Source organism: Micromys minutus, assembly GCF_963924665.1.
Source record: "Micromys minutus genome assembly, chromosome: 2".
NCBI classification, from domain to species: Eukaryota; Metazoa; Chordata; class Mammalia; order Rodentia; family Muridae; genus Micromys; species Micromys minutus.
This window is the reverse complement of record NC_137971.1, coordinates 78,347,389-78,365,412: the sequence shown is the minus strand read 5'-3', so window position 1 is coordinate 78,365,412 and position 18,024 is coordinate 78,347,389. Positions and strand designations below refer to the sequence as shown.

At 47.0% G+C, this 18,024-nt stretch overlaps 1 protein-coding gene across 2 annotated transcripts in view; it reads right to left on the bottom strand.

The window, feature by feature from the left end:
• Window positions 1-333: 333 nt before the first annotated feature.
• Window positions 334-18,024, bottom strand: part of SYT17 (synaptotagmin 17) — a gene marked incomplete at both ends in the record, with an annotated part of 57,053 nt that continues 39,362 nt past the window's right edge. For both annotated transcript variants that reach the window (XM_080911656.1, XM_080911657.1), the window contains one exon: window positions 334-530. In XM_080911656.1, the coding sequence (XP_080767782.1) occupies window positions 334-530 (197 nt within the window). The remainder of the gene's footprint in view (window positions 531-18,024) is intronic.

Genomic DNA, 18,024 nt, shown 5'->3' with positions numbered 1-18,024 from the left:
GGAAGGCCTCCTTTCTCTGGCCTGAGGGTCAAAAGTACATTTTGGGACATGGGTGTGGACAAGCATAGTCACTGCTAGTTAGTCCCACAGCAGCGTCTACCCAGCTTGTGATTATGCATGAATGGAGGGTCTGGAAACTTCACAAGCTTCCCTCAGTGAGGGTGTCTATTTCACGATCAACTGTCAGCTGGCTCTCAGTCCAGAGAGGGCGTTGTGTATGTACGAGCACGTGTGTGAAAGTATACGTAAGTGTGGGCTGAATATTTATGTGACACATTTTTCCTCTTTTTTTTTTTTTTTTAAAACAAATAAAGATCGCATTTCTTATGGCGATCAGGTCACCTCCAGAGAGGCAGGGGACACCCGGTCACACTCGGCCCGGGACCTCAGGCTATGCCATTGTTCCACAGCGGTGCGGTGAGTGTTGAGCATTCGCCGCCAGTGGTTGGATTCCGAGGGGCCGGAGGAATACTGGCCGATGACGATCCTCCCGATGAAGTCATTGCTGCTTTTCATGTTGTGACCGAACACTAGAGAGCCAGAGGAGAGAGGGCGGGCAGGGAAGAAGTGAGGAGTAGGGGAAACGGGGTGGGAGATAGGTACAAGACAGAGGTCGTTAGTTCACACACTGCTCAGCAGCAAACATGGGGTTGTTGCTTTGGGGACATCACTTCTTCGAATGGGACAGTCTCCTAAGCACTGCTGTCCCATTCACCAGCTTTTGCACTGGATGTTCCATCTTTGAAATGTGCCACCCACAATATGCAACTATAAGGTTATATCTCACAGACTTACACATTGCCTACAGAACTCTGTGAACGGACAGTTCTGGTGAGACAGCACGCTGTCACTATAGTCCAGCTGAGTGGTCACACCAAGGTTTTGTGTGCATGTTCTAAGTGCACATACACGCGCCTGTGCTCGAGCTCGCAGAGACCAGAAGAGGACGTCGTGTCCTGTTCTGTCATACTGTCCCCTACTTCCCTGTGAAGGGTCTCTCGGTGATCCTGGAGCTAGACTGGTGACCAGCAAGCTCAGGGTTCTTCCTGTCTCTATTCCCCCGAAGCACTTGGGCTGCAGGCATGCGCACTCAGCCATGTTCAGCTTTTCACAAGTGTGCTGCAGGCCTGAATGCAAATCCTTGTGCTTGCATAGCAAGCACTCTCACCCACAGATCCATATCTCCAGGGTCAAACAAGCGTATATTAACAGCGGTATTGTTGATATCATGGTCTGAGTACTTTACTATAGAGACTTGTCTGGTAGTGTGATTAGCAGCATCTCTGCCATCTACTAGATGCCAGTAGCAGCATCCCTCAAGCTGTGACAACCCCAAATGTCCAAATGTCTCTTGACATGGCCAATAGTCTAGCAGGAAGTCAATTTAACAGAAGTGAGAGTAACTAGGGTTGAACTCAGAGGATAAACACTCTGAGGTGAATCTTAGGACTCTGAAGCAAGCAAGGGTGATTTTTTTAAAAAGATATTTATTTCATGTATGTGGCTACACTGTCACTGTCTCCAGACACACCCTAAGAGGTCATTGATGCCCATTATAGATATTTTTGAGCCACCATGTGGTTGCTGGGAATTGAACTCAGAACCTCTGGAAGAGCAGTCAGTGCTCTTAACCACTGAGCCATCTCTCCAGCCTGCAAGAGGGATTGGTAATCTCAGCTGTCAACTCTGAAGAATCTAGGTTCATCTTGAGAGACTGGCTCCTGAACTTGCCTATGGGGGGATTATCTTGATTAGATTAATTGAAGTGAGAAGACCTGCCCACTGTGAGTGGCACCATTCCCAAGGCTTTGGTCTTGAATTCTTTGGAAAAGGAGAAAATTTGCTGAACTTATTGATTACTGTTTCTTGACTGGTACCCAATGTAATCAGCTCCCTCAAACTCCTTCCATCTACCACCATGATGGACTACACTAGAACTGTCAGCCCAAATAAATTCTCTCTCCTTTTTTTTAGGTTGCTTTCTATGAATCTGACAGACCACCCTGCTGGCATTTGAACCCAGATGCAGAGGACTTGCTCTTAGCCATTCTTACAGAGAATCCTACATCAGTTGGGCAAAGCACTAGCAACTCGAACTAGCTTTGACCTCACAATTCTCCTGCTTCAGACTTCTGAGCACTAGGGTTACAGGCATGCACCACCATGCCTGGCTGAAAATATCTTCATTTGGGGTGGGGGTGGGGGTTGTCTTGGCAGGCGGCTGAGCTCGTACTGTGCTTCCTGTGCAAGCCTTAGGACCTGAGTCTAGTTCCCATTCAAAAACCTAAGTTCCCGGCATGTGTCTGTGAGCCCAGTGCCTGGGGCTGGGGCAGTAGGATGTTTGGGTTCAGTGTGAAACCTTGCCATGAAACATAAGATGGAAGGGGACTGGAGGGATGGTTCAGGGGTTAAGAGCACTGGCTGCTCCTCTAGAGGACTGCGATTCAATTCCCGGCACCCACCTGACAGCTCACAGCTGCCTGTAACTCAGGTTCCAGGGGATTCATCATACCAGGCATGCATGTGGTCATCTTATCACAGCAAACAGGAAAAGTACCTATGACATAAGTAAACTCTCTTTGCCTCCCTTTCCCCACCGAGCCGAGACTAGTCTCACTGTGTGTTGAAAGGACACACGATGGAGATGAAATGATGTGTGTAGGGCTCCCAGCACAAAGTGGCAAGGGATGCATTATTGTTTTGATCCTAAATTTTTGTCCATTGACCTTATTAAGAAACAAACCACTTCCTCCATTCCTCACAGTGAAGGCACGTTCACTGAGAAATGTCAGGGCAGTTTCTTCCAGGCCTTGTCACATCTGTTTCTCGGAAGGATTCTCTGCTATTTCCAATGCAAGCTTAATTAGTTAGTGTCTTTGAAACCTAATGAGATGGTTGGGCTGATTTATCTTCCTGGCCAAGTTCAGCCTCGTTCTTTATCTGTGTGTAGATAGTTTAAGTGCGCTGTTTCACTAATGGGGAAGCAGGCTGTGCCTGTGCCATACATGAAAGCTAAAGAATGGGAAATATCACAGATTCGCCCAGCACGTGAGCAACTGCAGGCTAGCTCCCAGGAGGGGCACTGATTATCAAACAAACCAGCTCAAATCCAGGGCCCCAAACAGAGCTTAAGTGCTAGTGGTGAGCCTCCATTCTCCCTTGTGAGGTTCACGTGGAGAATTTCAAATGATTCGCAGTGGGGCTTGGGAGATGAAAAGTGTAAACACAACATCTGAAAACCAAAATACCAAGAGAAACGGGGCAGGAGAAACACGGTTCTTGCTCAAGGGTGTCTGGTGTTTGTCAGCTCCTGGAGGAGGGGGAGTTGGAACATGTATACTCTATGTACAGCAGGTAATGAGCTTGGGGTTCATAGATATACCTCATTATGTGAAGATCTTTTATGACAGGAGGCAACAGTTGCAATGGAATCTTGGCTTAGTAAGAACATTGGTAAGGTGATACACTGGAAAAAAAGTTTTTATGTAGGTAACAGTCAATACCTTTCTGAATCATGTTTTCTAAAGAACATAAGGCTTGATCTTACCAGACATGACAGGCTACCACGGCTCATGCATGTGAGAAGTTGAGGGAGACCAAGCTATAGACTGAGTCCCCATTGCAGGAACTCCAAAGGGAAAACAAATGACCACACACAGAAGCATCCCTCAAGTGAGCATAGGTCTTGTATCCTAGAGAAAGAGGTTTTAATGAAGGAAATCTTGGGTTGAGAAAAAGGCTCAGTCAATTATGTGTTTATCTGTATCAGCATGAGGGCCAGAGTTTAGGCCCACAGCATCTACAGAAACATCCCTGGGCATTCCCTCGTCCCAGCCTAGCCAAATTGGTGAGCTCCAGGTTCAGAGAGAAATCCTATCTCAAAAAATAAGGTGAAAAGAGGTCAAGGAAGACACCCAACCTTGACTTTTGGCCTTAATATGCATTTGTACACACAAATACACATGCACATGAATGTATGCACACACACAATACACAAAGACACAGACACAGAGAGACAGAAAGAAAAAGGAGAGACAAGCAGAGAAACAGAGAGACAGAGAAAGACAGAGGGGGGGAAGATAGAGAAACAAGGAAAAATTTAAACTCTCATGTAATGAAGACTGAGTTGGTTCAACCTTTGGAATAGGTTCAAAATAAAAAACAACTTGTAACTTGGCACATCTGCTCTAAGAATGTGTCCCACAGCACCACCTACAGGACCAGATACAGATAAATACATACAAGGATATGTTATATAAAACTTTATTTACAACATCTAGCTTCCAAGACAAATATACCCCTCCACCTATTTTTGTAAATAAAGTTTTATTGAAACATAGCCAACCCCATTTGCTTACATAATGATGAACTTGTGCTGCAAGACAAGGATGAGATCTTTCGGTTGCTATGGCAAACAGACACAACCCAGGTGTCTTGCAAACAGACACTATTTCTCATGGTTCTGAAGACAGCAGTACCAGATCAAGGCACAGTGTAGTCTCTTAGTCAGCTTTTTTTAAAAGACATGGTTTTCCTGGCTGTCTTAAAACTCACTTTAAAGATCAGGCTGGCCTTGAACTCTGCCTCTGTCTCCTAAATGCTAGAATTAAAGGCTGGTGCCACCATTGGCCAGCTGAGATGGCATCTTCTTACTGTGTAGTCACACACTAGGAGGGGTAAGTCAGCTCTCTGAGGCCTCTTTCATCAAGCCGCAAATCCCAAATGTGAGTGCTCCGTCCCCATGACTCAACCGTGTCCCCACACCCTGATAAATTACACTGGGAGTTAAGGCCTCAATATCTGGATTTGGTGGCATGTGTGATGGCAAATATGTAAGCCACAAAATGCGTTCAAGAGACCTTATGTGGCCCGAGAGCCTTCAAATATTCACTACCTGATCCTTCCTGGGGGCGGGGACCCGACTTAGGTGTTTGGACACTGCAGGCAAGGACAGAAAACAGTGGGAACGAGAATGTCTGTCATGAAGAAGTCTTGAAGGGATCAGCGTCCTGCTGCCCCACAGCCTCCCTAGAAACTACACCTGGCTTTTGTGGAGCTCATCCCACTTTGGGCAGCATGGCTGCACACCTAACCATGCCAACCTGTCGGTATAAACAGCATGATTGAAGGTGGGTAACCTGGGACACTCAATATCAGCTTGACTTTAGAGGGGCCTGGAGACTGGGGTTCAGCTACTCAGAGGCTTGCCCTTGCCTATGTGGCTGTACTGACTGGTTTTGTGTCAGCTTGACACAAGCTGGAGCTATCACAGAGAAAGGAGCCTCAGTTGAGAAGTTGCCTCCATGAGATCCAGCTGTAAGGCATTTTCTCAATTAGTGATGGGGGGGCACCCAGCCCATTGTGGATGGTGCCATCCCTGGGCTGGTAGACCTGGGTTCTATAAGAAAGCAGGCTGAGCAAGCCAGGGGGAGCAAGCCAGTAAGCAGCATCCCTCCATGGCCTCTGCATCAGCTCCTGCTTCCTGACCTGCTTGAGTTCCAGTCCTGACTTCCTTTGGTTATGTGGAATGTGGAAATTGTAAGCTGAATAAACCCTTTTTTCCCCTGCTTGCTCCTTGGTCGTGATATTTTGTGCAGGAATAGAAACGCTGACTAAGACAGTGGCCAAATCCACTGAATGTCCCTGACAACAAGGCTCAAGACAGCGTCTCCAGTTGCCAGAACTTTGAGCACGTTGCCACTCACCACTTGGGGAAAATTACTTTCCTTTTGACTCCAGTGAGGATGTCTGGATGCCTGGGTTGAGTCTGAGTCGTTCTTAGACTCTGCCCTATTTGCCTGGCTTGGTCTGATCAGGGAGCTATGAGAAACTGCTACAAATCAGGCAGCTTGAAAACACCAGAAACTCTTATAGTTCTAGAGTCTGGGAAGTCCAAGGCCGACGGGTAACACATTTGGAGTCTGGTGAGGAGGGCTTAGTCTCTGTGAAGATGGCGCCTTCTTGTTTCCCTCTGGATAGTGTGTGGAGGAAGGGTGAAGAAACTCTCTGGGTTTCTCTCCTAAGACCGTGGATACCAATCCTGAGAGTGGAGCCCGATCACCTAGCATCCCCTGGGGGTCCTGTTACTCTTCCTTAGCGGTTCTCTTGCACCCATGTCATTAACTTAGGATATACTTTGTAGATGCCAACACCAAGCGGAGAGCACTAATTAACCTTTGATGTAACCTCTATGACTGCTGGAAACAAGACAACCACACATTCAAAAGGAAAGGGGGGGGGGCAGTTCACCTAACAGCCCAGAGAACCTTTCTCTGGAGGGAGATCCAACTTTCTTTGTGTTACATAAGTCTATAAAAGTTTGAACTTCACATAACAAGCACATATTATGTTGGAAGAAAGCAAAACTGTTATTAGAGAATCCACATCTAAATCGCCAGAAGGGAAGGAAACAGAAGCATTATAGCCTACGCTTCCCAGCCCAATTTGCAAAGTAACTTGGCTGGTGAATTATTAGGCCTGGAGAGGCGGGAGCTCTCCCAGTGATTCAGCCCTGGTACACTGGGAGGCTGCCTCTATGGCCATCTGAAGCAACTGGCAGGCACCGGCACTTGCAAACTGCTTGGTAAAGTTATGCCATCCTGATGGTGCACAGAAAAATACACAATTTTGAATACAAATGTTAAGTTGAGGTTAATAAAGTTAATGGCATTGGGTGTAAAAGCAGCGGTAGGAAAGTCCAGAGTCACCTTGAACACTTTGCTCTGTGTCACTGCAGAGAACAGAGAATTAAGATTGGAGGCCAGGTGTGGTGGCACATGCCTTTGATCCCAGCATGCAGGAGGCAGAGGCTGGTGGCTCTCTGTGAGTTCAAGGCCAGCCTGGTCTACAGAGTGAGACCCTGTCTCAAAAACAACAACAGAACAAAGGGATTATAATGTAACCTGCTGGGGCATCCTTTTTATCTCAGCCTGTATGAGTCTGAGGTAAGAGGAGTAGAAGTTTGAGGTGAATACAGGTTCAGACAAGCAAACACAAAAGAAACCAGCAAAACCAGCACACGTGTCTGAGACAGTGGGGCAGAAATCCTTGCTTCTCCACCCATGACTTAAGGAACCAAATCCTATAGCTAGTGAGTGACCACACTCACAGTATTGAAGCAGAGGAAAGCAACCCTTTCTAACCAGATTGTTATGTTACTTCTCTTTAGAAGGCATTCTCCATGCAAGTATTCTTTACTGGTTGTCATGGAGCATTCGTGTAAAAGCAGACATTAATATCTTACTGTAATATACACACATGCACACACACACACACATACACACACACATGCATACTCTCCTACTTGTAATTCAAAATCAATTTCTCAGAAGCCCCTGTAGCCCAGACCATAGACAGTCAAGACAGATATCACAAACTCTGTGTGTGCCATGAGGAGAAATCCTCAGGCCCTCTCCAGGGACCAGTTTACACTTCACGGGTTTTGCGGGCCTTAGTGTGGCATTGGTGGTATGAGGCTCTTGGCCAGGTCACCTAGGGACAAGTTGCCCCCCTCCCTGGGACTTTCCAAAACACCCAAGAATGTGAGGCTCTTGGCCAGGTTAAGTTGCCTCTGCTCTGAGACTTTTTCAAAACACCCAATTCTGAGAAACAAAATAAGAACAAAACCCCATAGAATTTACTGGCTGACAGGCACAAGGCCTCATGGAAAAGTCCCAAATATGCATCATCATCAACCTAAACCCCCTCATTCAATGAATCCAAGGGTCATTGTAACCCGCCAATAAGATGCCACCACCCCGTGCTATTGCTGAAATCTGCCCTCAGAACTGTATAAAAAATGTGTACTTTGAAACCTCAGGTCACCTCTGAACCACTTGCAGGACGTCCCCAGTGCAATGGAACTATTAAACCTCTTGCTTATTACATCGATTTCCTCCTCTGTATCTCTGTGGGAGTGGACACCCAGTCGTTAGGCCATTCTGGTCCAACAGTGGAACCTTTAAAAGGCAGAGCCCAGGGCAGGTGTTTAGGTTATGGGGCTTCTGTTTTCAGAAGGGAATAAGGTAGTGCTTAGGGGACTCTGGTAAGGTCCTGTAAAAGTGGGTCACTATGGAAGAGTAAGTCTTAGCTCTCAATTTCTCTGGCTTTCCATCTTGCCAAGTGACCCCCAACCCTTGATGTCTTATTGAGATCTCTAATAAGAGACAAAAGTTTTGTATTAAACAAACCTCTTATCTTTAGAACGTACCCAGCTTTGGGTATTTTGCTATAGTAATGAAAAATGAGCTAATAAGATTGGTCATCTCTCTTCCCCATCTGAAATAATGCAAATTGATGTAGTGCACTGTGACTGCTGCAGTGCTACTGGACTCAAAGAGATGGAACAGAATGAGGGCTTCTGGGGAAGAGAACATCAGCTCTCTTTGTAGAGAGACGAAGATTCACTCTGCTATGATTTCTTTCTATAAGTATGACTCTCAGTCTATAAGAAATCTCAAGGCTCCATTGTGAGTCAACAGACAGAGGAAAAGTTTTGTTTCAACCACAGAGAATGTCTAAGGGGAAAAGTGTTCAGGAAGGGGAATTTTTCCTTAAATGAGTCCTTTAGCCTATTCCTAGCAACCCTCTGAACCACACAGATTTCAAGCATCCTGAATCCACATGCACGTGCCATATATGGACAGCACATTGAAATCTGGCTCCCTTCCTCAGGCACTGAATAGTCCCCATCCCCACCCAGTCCCTGGAACTCCACTTCCTGGAATTTTAAACCCAACTTATCTCTAAAGAGCTGTCAACCAAATTGAGGACTTCTGGTGTGCCTATCACTGTTGCAAATCAGTTCAGAGAAACAAAATTGGTAAGAAAAAGAGGGTATCTACTGGACTCCACAGTCTACCTCTGAAGGAGTAGTGAAGATGCCCTTGCTTTATTGAACATGTACTATGTGCTAACCTCACACTGAGTCACCAGAGCTCTTTCCAGAACAGGGAACAATTCTTAACACTGGACATTTGGGACTAATCGATGATGTGAGTAACACACACACACACACACACACACACACACACACACACACACACACACACATGGAGGGCAGGGATGGAGACAAACAGAGACACACACATATACACAGAATGGGGAGAGAGAGGAACACAAAGAGAGGGAGGGAAGAGACAGAGACAAAGGGAGAGAGAGAAAAGAGAGAGTGTGAGTGAGAGGGGGGTAGAGAAGAGAGACACACATGGTGGGGAAGAGTGAAACCATTCACCCATTTCACATCTGGGAAAACTGAGGTCCAGAGAAATGATGAGAAATCTCTTTCTGCTCCAGTCAAAGCCTAGCTATCTCAAACCAGCTGTGATAAGCTGAAGCATGCCATGCTAACACTTGCTATGAAGATGAATTTGTTCTTCCCTGTTGGAGCTAAACTCCTTTGGTTGCTAACTCCCTTTGCCAAGGCAGATGGTTCTAGAAGGGAAGCTGGATGCCTTCAAATATGGGTGCAATAAACTCTACAAATTAAAGTGGGGGGGGGTTCCTCGGCTTTGTCAAGGAGAACAGGCTCAGTTTCCTTTCCTGCATGCTGGGTCATAGGTAATTACAGGTTTTCTTCCATGTCCCCAGGCCAACATTGCACCTGTAGTGCACAGCATGGGCCCAACTAGGAGCATGTGTGGGACCCTAACAAGTCTGCACTACACTCGGAGGCTCACCTCTTGGGTGCTGGAGTAAGTTACCTCCCATTTCTAGAAAAAAAAATGTGGTCAGCTAGCAAGACCCATCCTAGGTCATTTTTCCACCATGGAGAGTAGGGAGGGCCTGCGTTTCAGGATGTTTGTGGGTTAACCCCAGAGAGACCACAGGGTCTATGCATCTGCTTCCCCCCACCCTTGCACAGGTCAGTTCTCCACACCCCAGCCAGGTGATCTACCACTATCTTTACTTTCTGAAAATCCTTTCAGAAGTGAGTGCCCTCCCTTTGATCTTTCTGAGCTTAGTAAGCTGTTTCAGGCTTGTCTCTCCACAGCAAGTTACCTCAGGATGCTGGAGATGTGGCTCAAGCAGGAAGACTTGGGTTCAATCCCAGAATGCTTGTAAAGAGCTCACTATGGTGACATGCTTGTGGTCCCAGAGCTGGTAACGTCAGGAGACAGGTAGGTTCCTGGGGCTCACTGGCGAGCCAGCCTAGACTACCCTGAAAGTCCCAGGTCTCAGGGAAAGGCTTTGCCTTAAAAGTCATGGTGGTTTGCTTCTGATGAATGGCAGCCAGGGTTGATCTCTGGCTTCCGAAGACTCAGGCAAACACATGTAAGAACACGCACATGAGGCTTCCCACCCTCCACCCCTCCCCGGCTCCATATACCAGTTCTTTGTAGCCCCTTTCTGGGTCTCAGTTTCTATACTAATCTATACTAATAAACCTGTGGACACATGCAGGTTTTATGTGTCTTGTCAGATGCTGGTTTACTGGGCTGAGGCAGAGACATTTGCTTGAGAGATTTCACCCTGACTCAATGTCTTAGGAGCTTTCCTGGTTCTGTTTCTGATTCACAGCAGCTACTCAGGTGGATCTGCTTTCTTCCACCTTTCTGGTTCCCACAGCCATAAGGACAGTCTGGATGAGTACACTTCACCCACTGAGGACCAGCCTCACTGTTCCTCACCCCTCCCCACACAAGCCTGAGGACCTGAGTTCAATCCCCAGAGTCAGACATGGGCGCACATAATCCCAGTGATGGGGAGTTGGGGACAAGTGGATCTCAGGGAAGCTCCAAGTTATGTGAGACACTGCGTCTGAAAAACTAAGTGGGGTGTGATTGACAAGCACAGCCCGTATGGACCTCTGCCCCCTCCCTCTCCCTCTCCCCCCTCCCTGTACCCTCCCCTCTTAGAACAACCTGGGGTGTTATTTTTAGTTCACGGTTCTGTGACATAATCCATTATGGCTGGATCCAGAAGCAGCGATGTTCACACCCGCCGTCGAGAGCAGAGGGGAATGAGGGCCTGCCTGCTAGTGCTCGGTTCACACTCAACACTCACACGGTTCAGAAATTCCTTCTGAGGGAATGGTGCCACCCACGGTTCGAGGTAGGGTCTTCCAGCATCCACTAATGGAATCAAAATACCGCCCCCCTCCCCACCCAAGGGCAATGCCTCATGGGGATGCTCTACCTAGGTAATTCTAGAGTTCTTCAAGTATATAATTAAAACTAACCAGAACAGATGGTTTATCAGTTAGATCTCTTTTCCTTCCCTAAGAAATGGGAACCAAGGTCTCTTCAGGCCCTCTGGACCACTTCTTTCTGCATCTGTGTGGAGTTTGCGGAGCCTGTGTCTGTCTGTGAGGATGACATATGAGCTGAAGCCCTACTTTCAGATCTGGGTGTGAATCACACCTCCTCCCTTTTTTTGGAAGCCTCTGAAGGTGTAACTATAAGACAATGTTTTTGTTTTTACATGAGCCTTCAAAATTTATACGTTGGACTGACAATGATCTCTGCCCGTCCATCCCAGAGATGCTGGCAGGGTTTTGGGGAAAACATTCTCTACCAACTGTCTTCATAGCTTGTCACAAGGCACCCACTGACGCTTTAGGGGCACAGTGAATTATATCCTCCCTGCCTGGCCACCTCTTGCTTCACAGAGATTCCATCAGTGTCAAGGGACTTCTGTGGGTGTTTTCCAGATGCACCCCAGGAGAGACTCATGTATCAGGCTCTGTGAGCAGTAAACATTCCAAGTGGACTGAGCTCTTTGAAGGGGTGTATAAAGGGACCTTTGTAAGGTCTTAGCCTTCTGGTGTGTCTGAGGGTATGTCCAGAGACAATCATGAGGGTTCTGATATCATCAATAGATTAATATTTTGATGGAGTCTTAATACGGTAGTTTTATGGAGATATGGCAAAAGTGGGAGGCAGGGCCTAGTTGGAGGACACAGGCTATGGTGGGAGGCAGGGTGTTGTAGCTACATTTAACCCTGCCTCCTCCCTACACTTCCATGTTACGCTGCTTCTTGTCTGCCTCCTCTGGCACAAAGCTAGAAACAGAACCCTCTGAAACGGTGGGCACAAACGGTGGGCACAAAATGGAAGGGGAAGAATTCAGGTTCCAAGCATCTGTATTCTTTCTTTGTTTTTGGAGACAGGGTCTCAGTAGGTAGCTCAGGCTAGCCCGAAACTAGCCAGTCCTTTGTTTTCACCTCCTCCAAGCTGGAGGTGCAGGTGTGCCCAGCCAGGCATCTGGAGGTTTAAAATCCTTCACAGGTGACATCAGTAGACACCTGGGTTCCACAGGCACTGTCTGGCCTAAGAACCCTCTAAACATTAAGCTGGAGAACAGAATCCTCATAAAAATACCCAGAGAAATCTGATCCCTGTCTTTGAAATGGTGCCTTGGTCTTCCTTTTTGCTAAACCTTGTTTCTGGTGACCCAGGCTGTTACAAACCTCTCACTTGAAAGGATTAAACTGTCCTCACAGTGTTTTTCTTTTAAGATGGTATAGACTCTGAGATGTAGCTTTAAGATAAAAGTGAAGGTTACACACTGTTAAAATTCTCTCGAGGAACCCACAAGATGGCTCAGTGGGTAAAGGCACTTGAGGCTGAGCATGACAACCTGAGTTTGAGCCCCAGGATTCTCTTTCTCTCTCTCTGTCACACACCCACACCCACACAAGCACATTCCTATAGGAAGGTAACAATAAACTGTTCAAAATGATTTTTATGAAGGTGAAATTTGAGACTCTTTCTGTTCAAGGCCTCCCTTTTTATGGTAGCCATATATTTCTGCACATAGTTTAGCTTAATAATACAAATATTATTTTATGTAAATATCACTAATATATAAATATGATAATCCCTGTATTTGCAAAAATGTATGGTAATACATACAATTAAAATATAAATTATACGAACAATACTATGCATGTGTTCATGAATATAAATACATACATATGTGTAATTTGTGTGTGTGCATGCATGTGCGTGAGTGTGTAGGGGCAGATGTGTGTATGTGTAGAGACCAGAGGCCAACCTCAGATGTCATTCCTCAGTCACCTTATATTTTAAGACTTGCTAGGTGGGCCCCAGAGCTCCGTCTCTCTGCACCTCCCCAGTGCTGGGGTGTATGTTGTGAAAATTATAGAATTTTGGTTTCTTTAAGAAACACAGACATATTATAAAATATTTTTTATTTTAATCCCAGGTGTAGCGATATGAGGCTGCTTAGTCTGTCCACAGCAGGTGACTATGATTTACCTCATGGTCTAGCAGAAGCGTGGGTTTGCCAGTAGTTTCTGTGACTGTGTGACATTTGAAATTCGGGGAAATTTTCAGGGGGTACATAGATGCTAGCCCCTGATGGGTGGGGTTTCTCACTGTCGCTGGGATGGGTTGTGGTTTGTTATTAGTCATGCTCAAAGAAGAATCAAGAAGAAAAACTTAGATTTAGGGATTTCTATCTCTCCTTCCTCTATTTTTTTTTTCCCTATCTGGTGACAGTGTGTGAAACCAGTGTGTGTATGTGTGTGTTTTAAAGATTAATTTATTAATTATTAATTATATAGAAGTACACCGTAGCTGTCTTCAGACACACCAGAGGAGGGCATCAGATCCCATTACAGATGGTTGTGAGCCACCATGTGGTTGCTGGGATTTGAACTCAGGACCTCTGGAAGAGCAGTCAGTGCTCTTAACCACTGAGCCATCTCTCCAGCCCCTGTGTGTGTTTTAAGTGTTAGGAAAAAGAAAACCTTATAAAATAGCTAAGACCAGCTACATTGGGGTTCCTGGGGATTCAAGGCAGGTCCTTGTGCGTGTGTGGTAAGTACTGGACTAACTGATCTCTCTCTAGTTCCTAGTGTCCGCAGTCCTGCTCCTCTATAATAGTCTGCCTTTGTGTATGTACTCATAAGCCAAGAGGTGCTAAAGGAGAATAGAGCTGACTAAGAGGCCTCCCATCCTCCCGCTCTACGGGGCCCTTGGTCCACCTACCTAGGCTGCAACAGCTGGCCTATGGCATCTGTTTGCAGAGGAGGACGTTTCTGTTTGCACACAGTTTTGTAGGGATTGGAGACGAGCAAAATGAAAGGTAGGCAAGATCTGCTGAAATCCAAAGAGCACGACTCCTCCCCTGCTTTATACTTGGCAGCTAAGGTTAACTGCCCCAAAGAGAATAACCAAAGCCCCAGACAGGGCAGGCAGAAGCCCCTAAGCTCCACCTTCCCTGTGCCAATGTAGCCTTCTGGACTTCTGCCAGAGGCCACACCCCAGGCAGATTTCAGTTCTCGATCAGCATGTCTCAGCTAACTCTTGCCAGGCTGCTGTACACTGCTGTGTGCTTCACAGTACCTCTGGCCTCTACCAGTACACTAGACGCCTGTAGCATCCCTTGGTCTGCGGCAACAAAAAATGGTACCAGACATCTGTGAGAGGGTTAAGTTAGACCCAGCTGTGGTCCTCAGAGCATCCTAGACTACAATTAGGCATTTAGTGATGGGACCCTCAAAGTTGACTCTGACCCTGAACCTGGAGGTAAAAAGTACTCAGGAGGGCCAGAGAGGAAGCAGGGCAAGATGTGCAAGGCACAGAATAGCTCTGCTCTTTGCTGGCTGCAGAGGGAGCTGCATGATCCTCAAAGCCTGAAGGCCTGACCTGTATAGCTGGACTACATTTCCCAGCCTCCTCTGCAGTGATATGCATTCCTTCCATATTCTTTTTCTTGATATTAAAATCTCCCCATGCAACAATCAATGACTAATGACTGTCCCTCTTTGGCTCTCTGTCCCTGTCTCTTGTCCCTATTGCACCAGGTGGCTGGAAAAGAAAGCCAGAAAAGCCTGAGATCATGGCAGAGTCCCGGAGCCGGGGTCACACCTCCACATGGAGGCCACTCGTGGAAGGAGCCTCAGGACCGCTGTGCTGAGGAGCAGCCAGCTTCTGTCACAGCACAGCACAGAGACTCACATGGAAGCTGACTCCTCTTAACTATACACGGCCCCTAGCCTTTCACTAAGTCATCTGGACTTTCTGGACATCTCCCAGCCCTGAAAAATGGGCTGATAGCAGCAGAGATGGGGCACCCCTCGTTCAGACACACAAAATCTCACACTTCTTGAATACAGACATGATGGAGAATGTCACACCACGAGATCTTGTTTTATTCAAAAAGTTGGGACACGTTGTATCAAAGTCCCATTAGACTGTATGCATAAGGTATACATGAACAGCATGTTTAGACTTTTGTCTTATTCCCAAGATATCTCTTTATGAATATGCAAATGACTTAAAAAAATCTAAAACACTTCTGGTCCTAGGCATTTTACAAAGTGACACGTACTTTATCTGGTCATTGTGAAGTTCCCTGAGATGGTGTTAGAGTGTGGGGCCAGGCACACACTGCACTTTCTAAAGGTTGGCTATTACTACTGTGGGACCATCAGGTCCCTGTTTTGCCTTCTTGCCCAGCCTTGCTGAGTAAATTTGGGAACATTCTTAAACACCACAGGGACTCCATTGGATTTTAGGAACACTTTTTCTCCATCTAGTATTGGGGATTGAACTCAGGACCTCATGCACTGTAGACAAGAAATCTGCCATTTAGCCACACCCCCAGACCATTACCTTCCTTTGCTTTTTATTTTGAAACAGGCTTTCATTGAGTTGCTCAGAGTGGTTGTGAACTCACTCTGTACCCCAGGTAGGACTTGAACTTTCCATCTTCCTCCTGAGTTAGCTGGGATGCAAGCCAGGTTCGGCTAGCAATACTCCTTGTAAGAAGGGGCAGGGGCACTCTTATTTGAGCTCCGGGTTATCTGGGCACATGTTAGGTGTCCTGCCTCGCCTCACTCAGAGGTCAAAGGTGGTCTTAACCTGATGGGAAGGGAACTCAACCACGCAGCACCCCAGATTCCTGCAGACTCTAATGCATTAAGTCAGACGAGGCCCATCTCATGGGAGACACATGGTGGCACTTTGGCTGCCAGGTCATTGGACAAGGCATGAATTTGTTGGCCTAAAGGACCTACCACAGAGTCTCAAGTCCCTCCTGTGGTCAGTGTGGGATGCCCATTGATGAAGCTGGAAGGGAAGCCTGTCCCTTTGATTGTCACTTATGCTTGTTAGCATATGTTCATGCGTGTCCATGCACATGAGCACACATACTTGCAGAAGTGAGTTGACACATCAGCAGCCATCCTCAGTCACTCTTCACATGGCTTTTTGAGGCAGGGTTGCTCACCGTGCATGGAGCTCACTGACTGGCTACCCTGGTTGGCCAGCAAGCCACAGGGATCCTGTCTCTATCTCCCCGGTGTGTGGCCAAACCCAGTTTTATGTGGTTCTAGGGACCAGAACGCAGGTCCTCATAGTTAAATGGCCAGGGCCTTCTCTTGAGCCCCTCCCCGCCTGTCCTTTGCTCCTGAGTGTTCTGAGTAAATGATACCTCTGTATAAGCTTCTCCAAGAGTAACTCCCATAGAAGCAACCCTGGTTGCTCTGATGCTGGGGGTGCTGAGGAAGCAGAAACCCAGAGACGTTTTCATGTCGACTTACAAACTGGAAAAGCAAGAAAGTGACACCCACGGAGCATCTGCTCTGTGCAAAGTCCTTGTGTGCACGCTGTCTTACCCAGTCCTTCACAGACCCATGAGCCACATCTGTTCCAGTGCTAACAGCCTTAGGTATACAGTAGGTGCTGAATAAATACCATCTACGCTCCTTACCATAGCCTGCCCTTTCATTAATTCTGATCTAGACACTCTGGCCTCTCTCCTCTCTCTCTCTCTCTCTCTCTCTCTCTCTCTCTCTCTTTCTCTGTCTGTCTCTCTCTGTCTCTCAAAAGCAAAACAAGTTTATTTCTGCCCAGGACCTTTGCACTTATAGTTTTCTCTGTCCAGAATGTTCCTTTCCTGCCCTTTTTTCTTTGCATATATGGTTCTTTCTCAGCATCTATTACCCAAGCGTTTCCCTTGGAACACTGTCTGATATTATATAAATTCTTGCTATCACTATGGTCACTTATCTGTTTATTTGAGGGAGGGGTGGCAGTCAGAGGATAACTTTTGGGAGTTGGTTCTCTTCTTTATTATGCTAGCAGCAAGTACCTTCACCCGCTTACCCACTATCTGTCTCACTGGCCCTGGAGACAGACTCTTCCTGGATCTTGTTAGGTGAAGAACAGGGGCCAAAGAGATGAGAAGGCTTTGCTCTCAGCGGCACAGTGGCTAAGCTGTGTAGGCTTTGGGCTTCACAGTCTGGGGTTGCAAAAGGCTCCTTGGAAATGCCAGACAGGGACACTTTTATGCTCAGCAGGCTGTGTCTTCTGCTGATGACCAGCGTGGTCAAGAGACCCCTGTGGGAGGGATTCTTTGTTGCTCCTTGATTTCTGGCATAGGTTGGTCCTGGCTCCTGAACTCAAGGTGGCTTTGTGCAGCGTTTGAAACACAGCTGGGTAAAGGCCTGGCCTCTGCTGCCTCCCTTAGTCACTCAGACTGGCTCAGGCCCTGCAGGTCAGGTGTGCTCAACGAACCCTAGGCTCCCTGGTGCCTGCCCATCCCCCACCGGTGCATTAGGTACCTGGCTCATTGCGGAGATGAATTTCCTGAAAGAAGCAACTGTTTAGAAGAGGAAGGGTTTGTTCTGGCTATAGTTTGAAAGGTAAAGCCCGTCACGGTGGAGAAGGTTTGATTGTTCACAGATGTATCTGGGTGGAACTTTATGTTGATCTGACTCCCAGCTCACTCTTTCCAGGCTGCCTCCTCCTGACTGCTGTGGGGTCTTTCCCCTCCTGACTGCTGTGGGTCTTTCCCCTCCTGACTGCTGTGGGTCTGCCCCCTCCTGATTGCTGTGGGTCTGCCCCCTCCTGACTGCTGTGGGTCTGCCCCATGAGCATTTTATTTCAAACCATATCTTTGGTTCTGAGGGCTCCACACCTCTACTCTGTTGCTTGCTGACATGCTTGTTCATACCATTCTTCTCAAGAGGATTCACCCCTACTTCTTAGAACAGTGGCTCTCCGCCTTCCTAATACAGAGCGTGACCCCTTAATTCCTCATGTAGTGGTG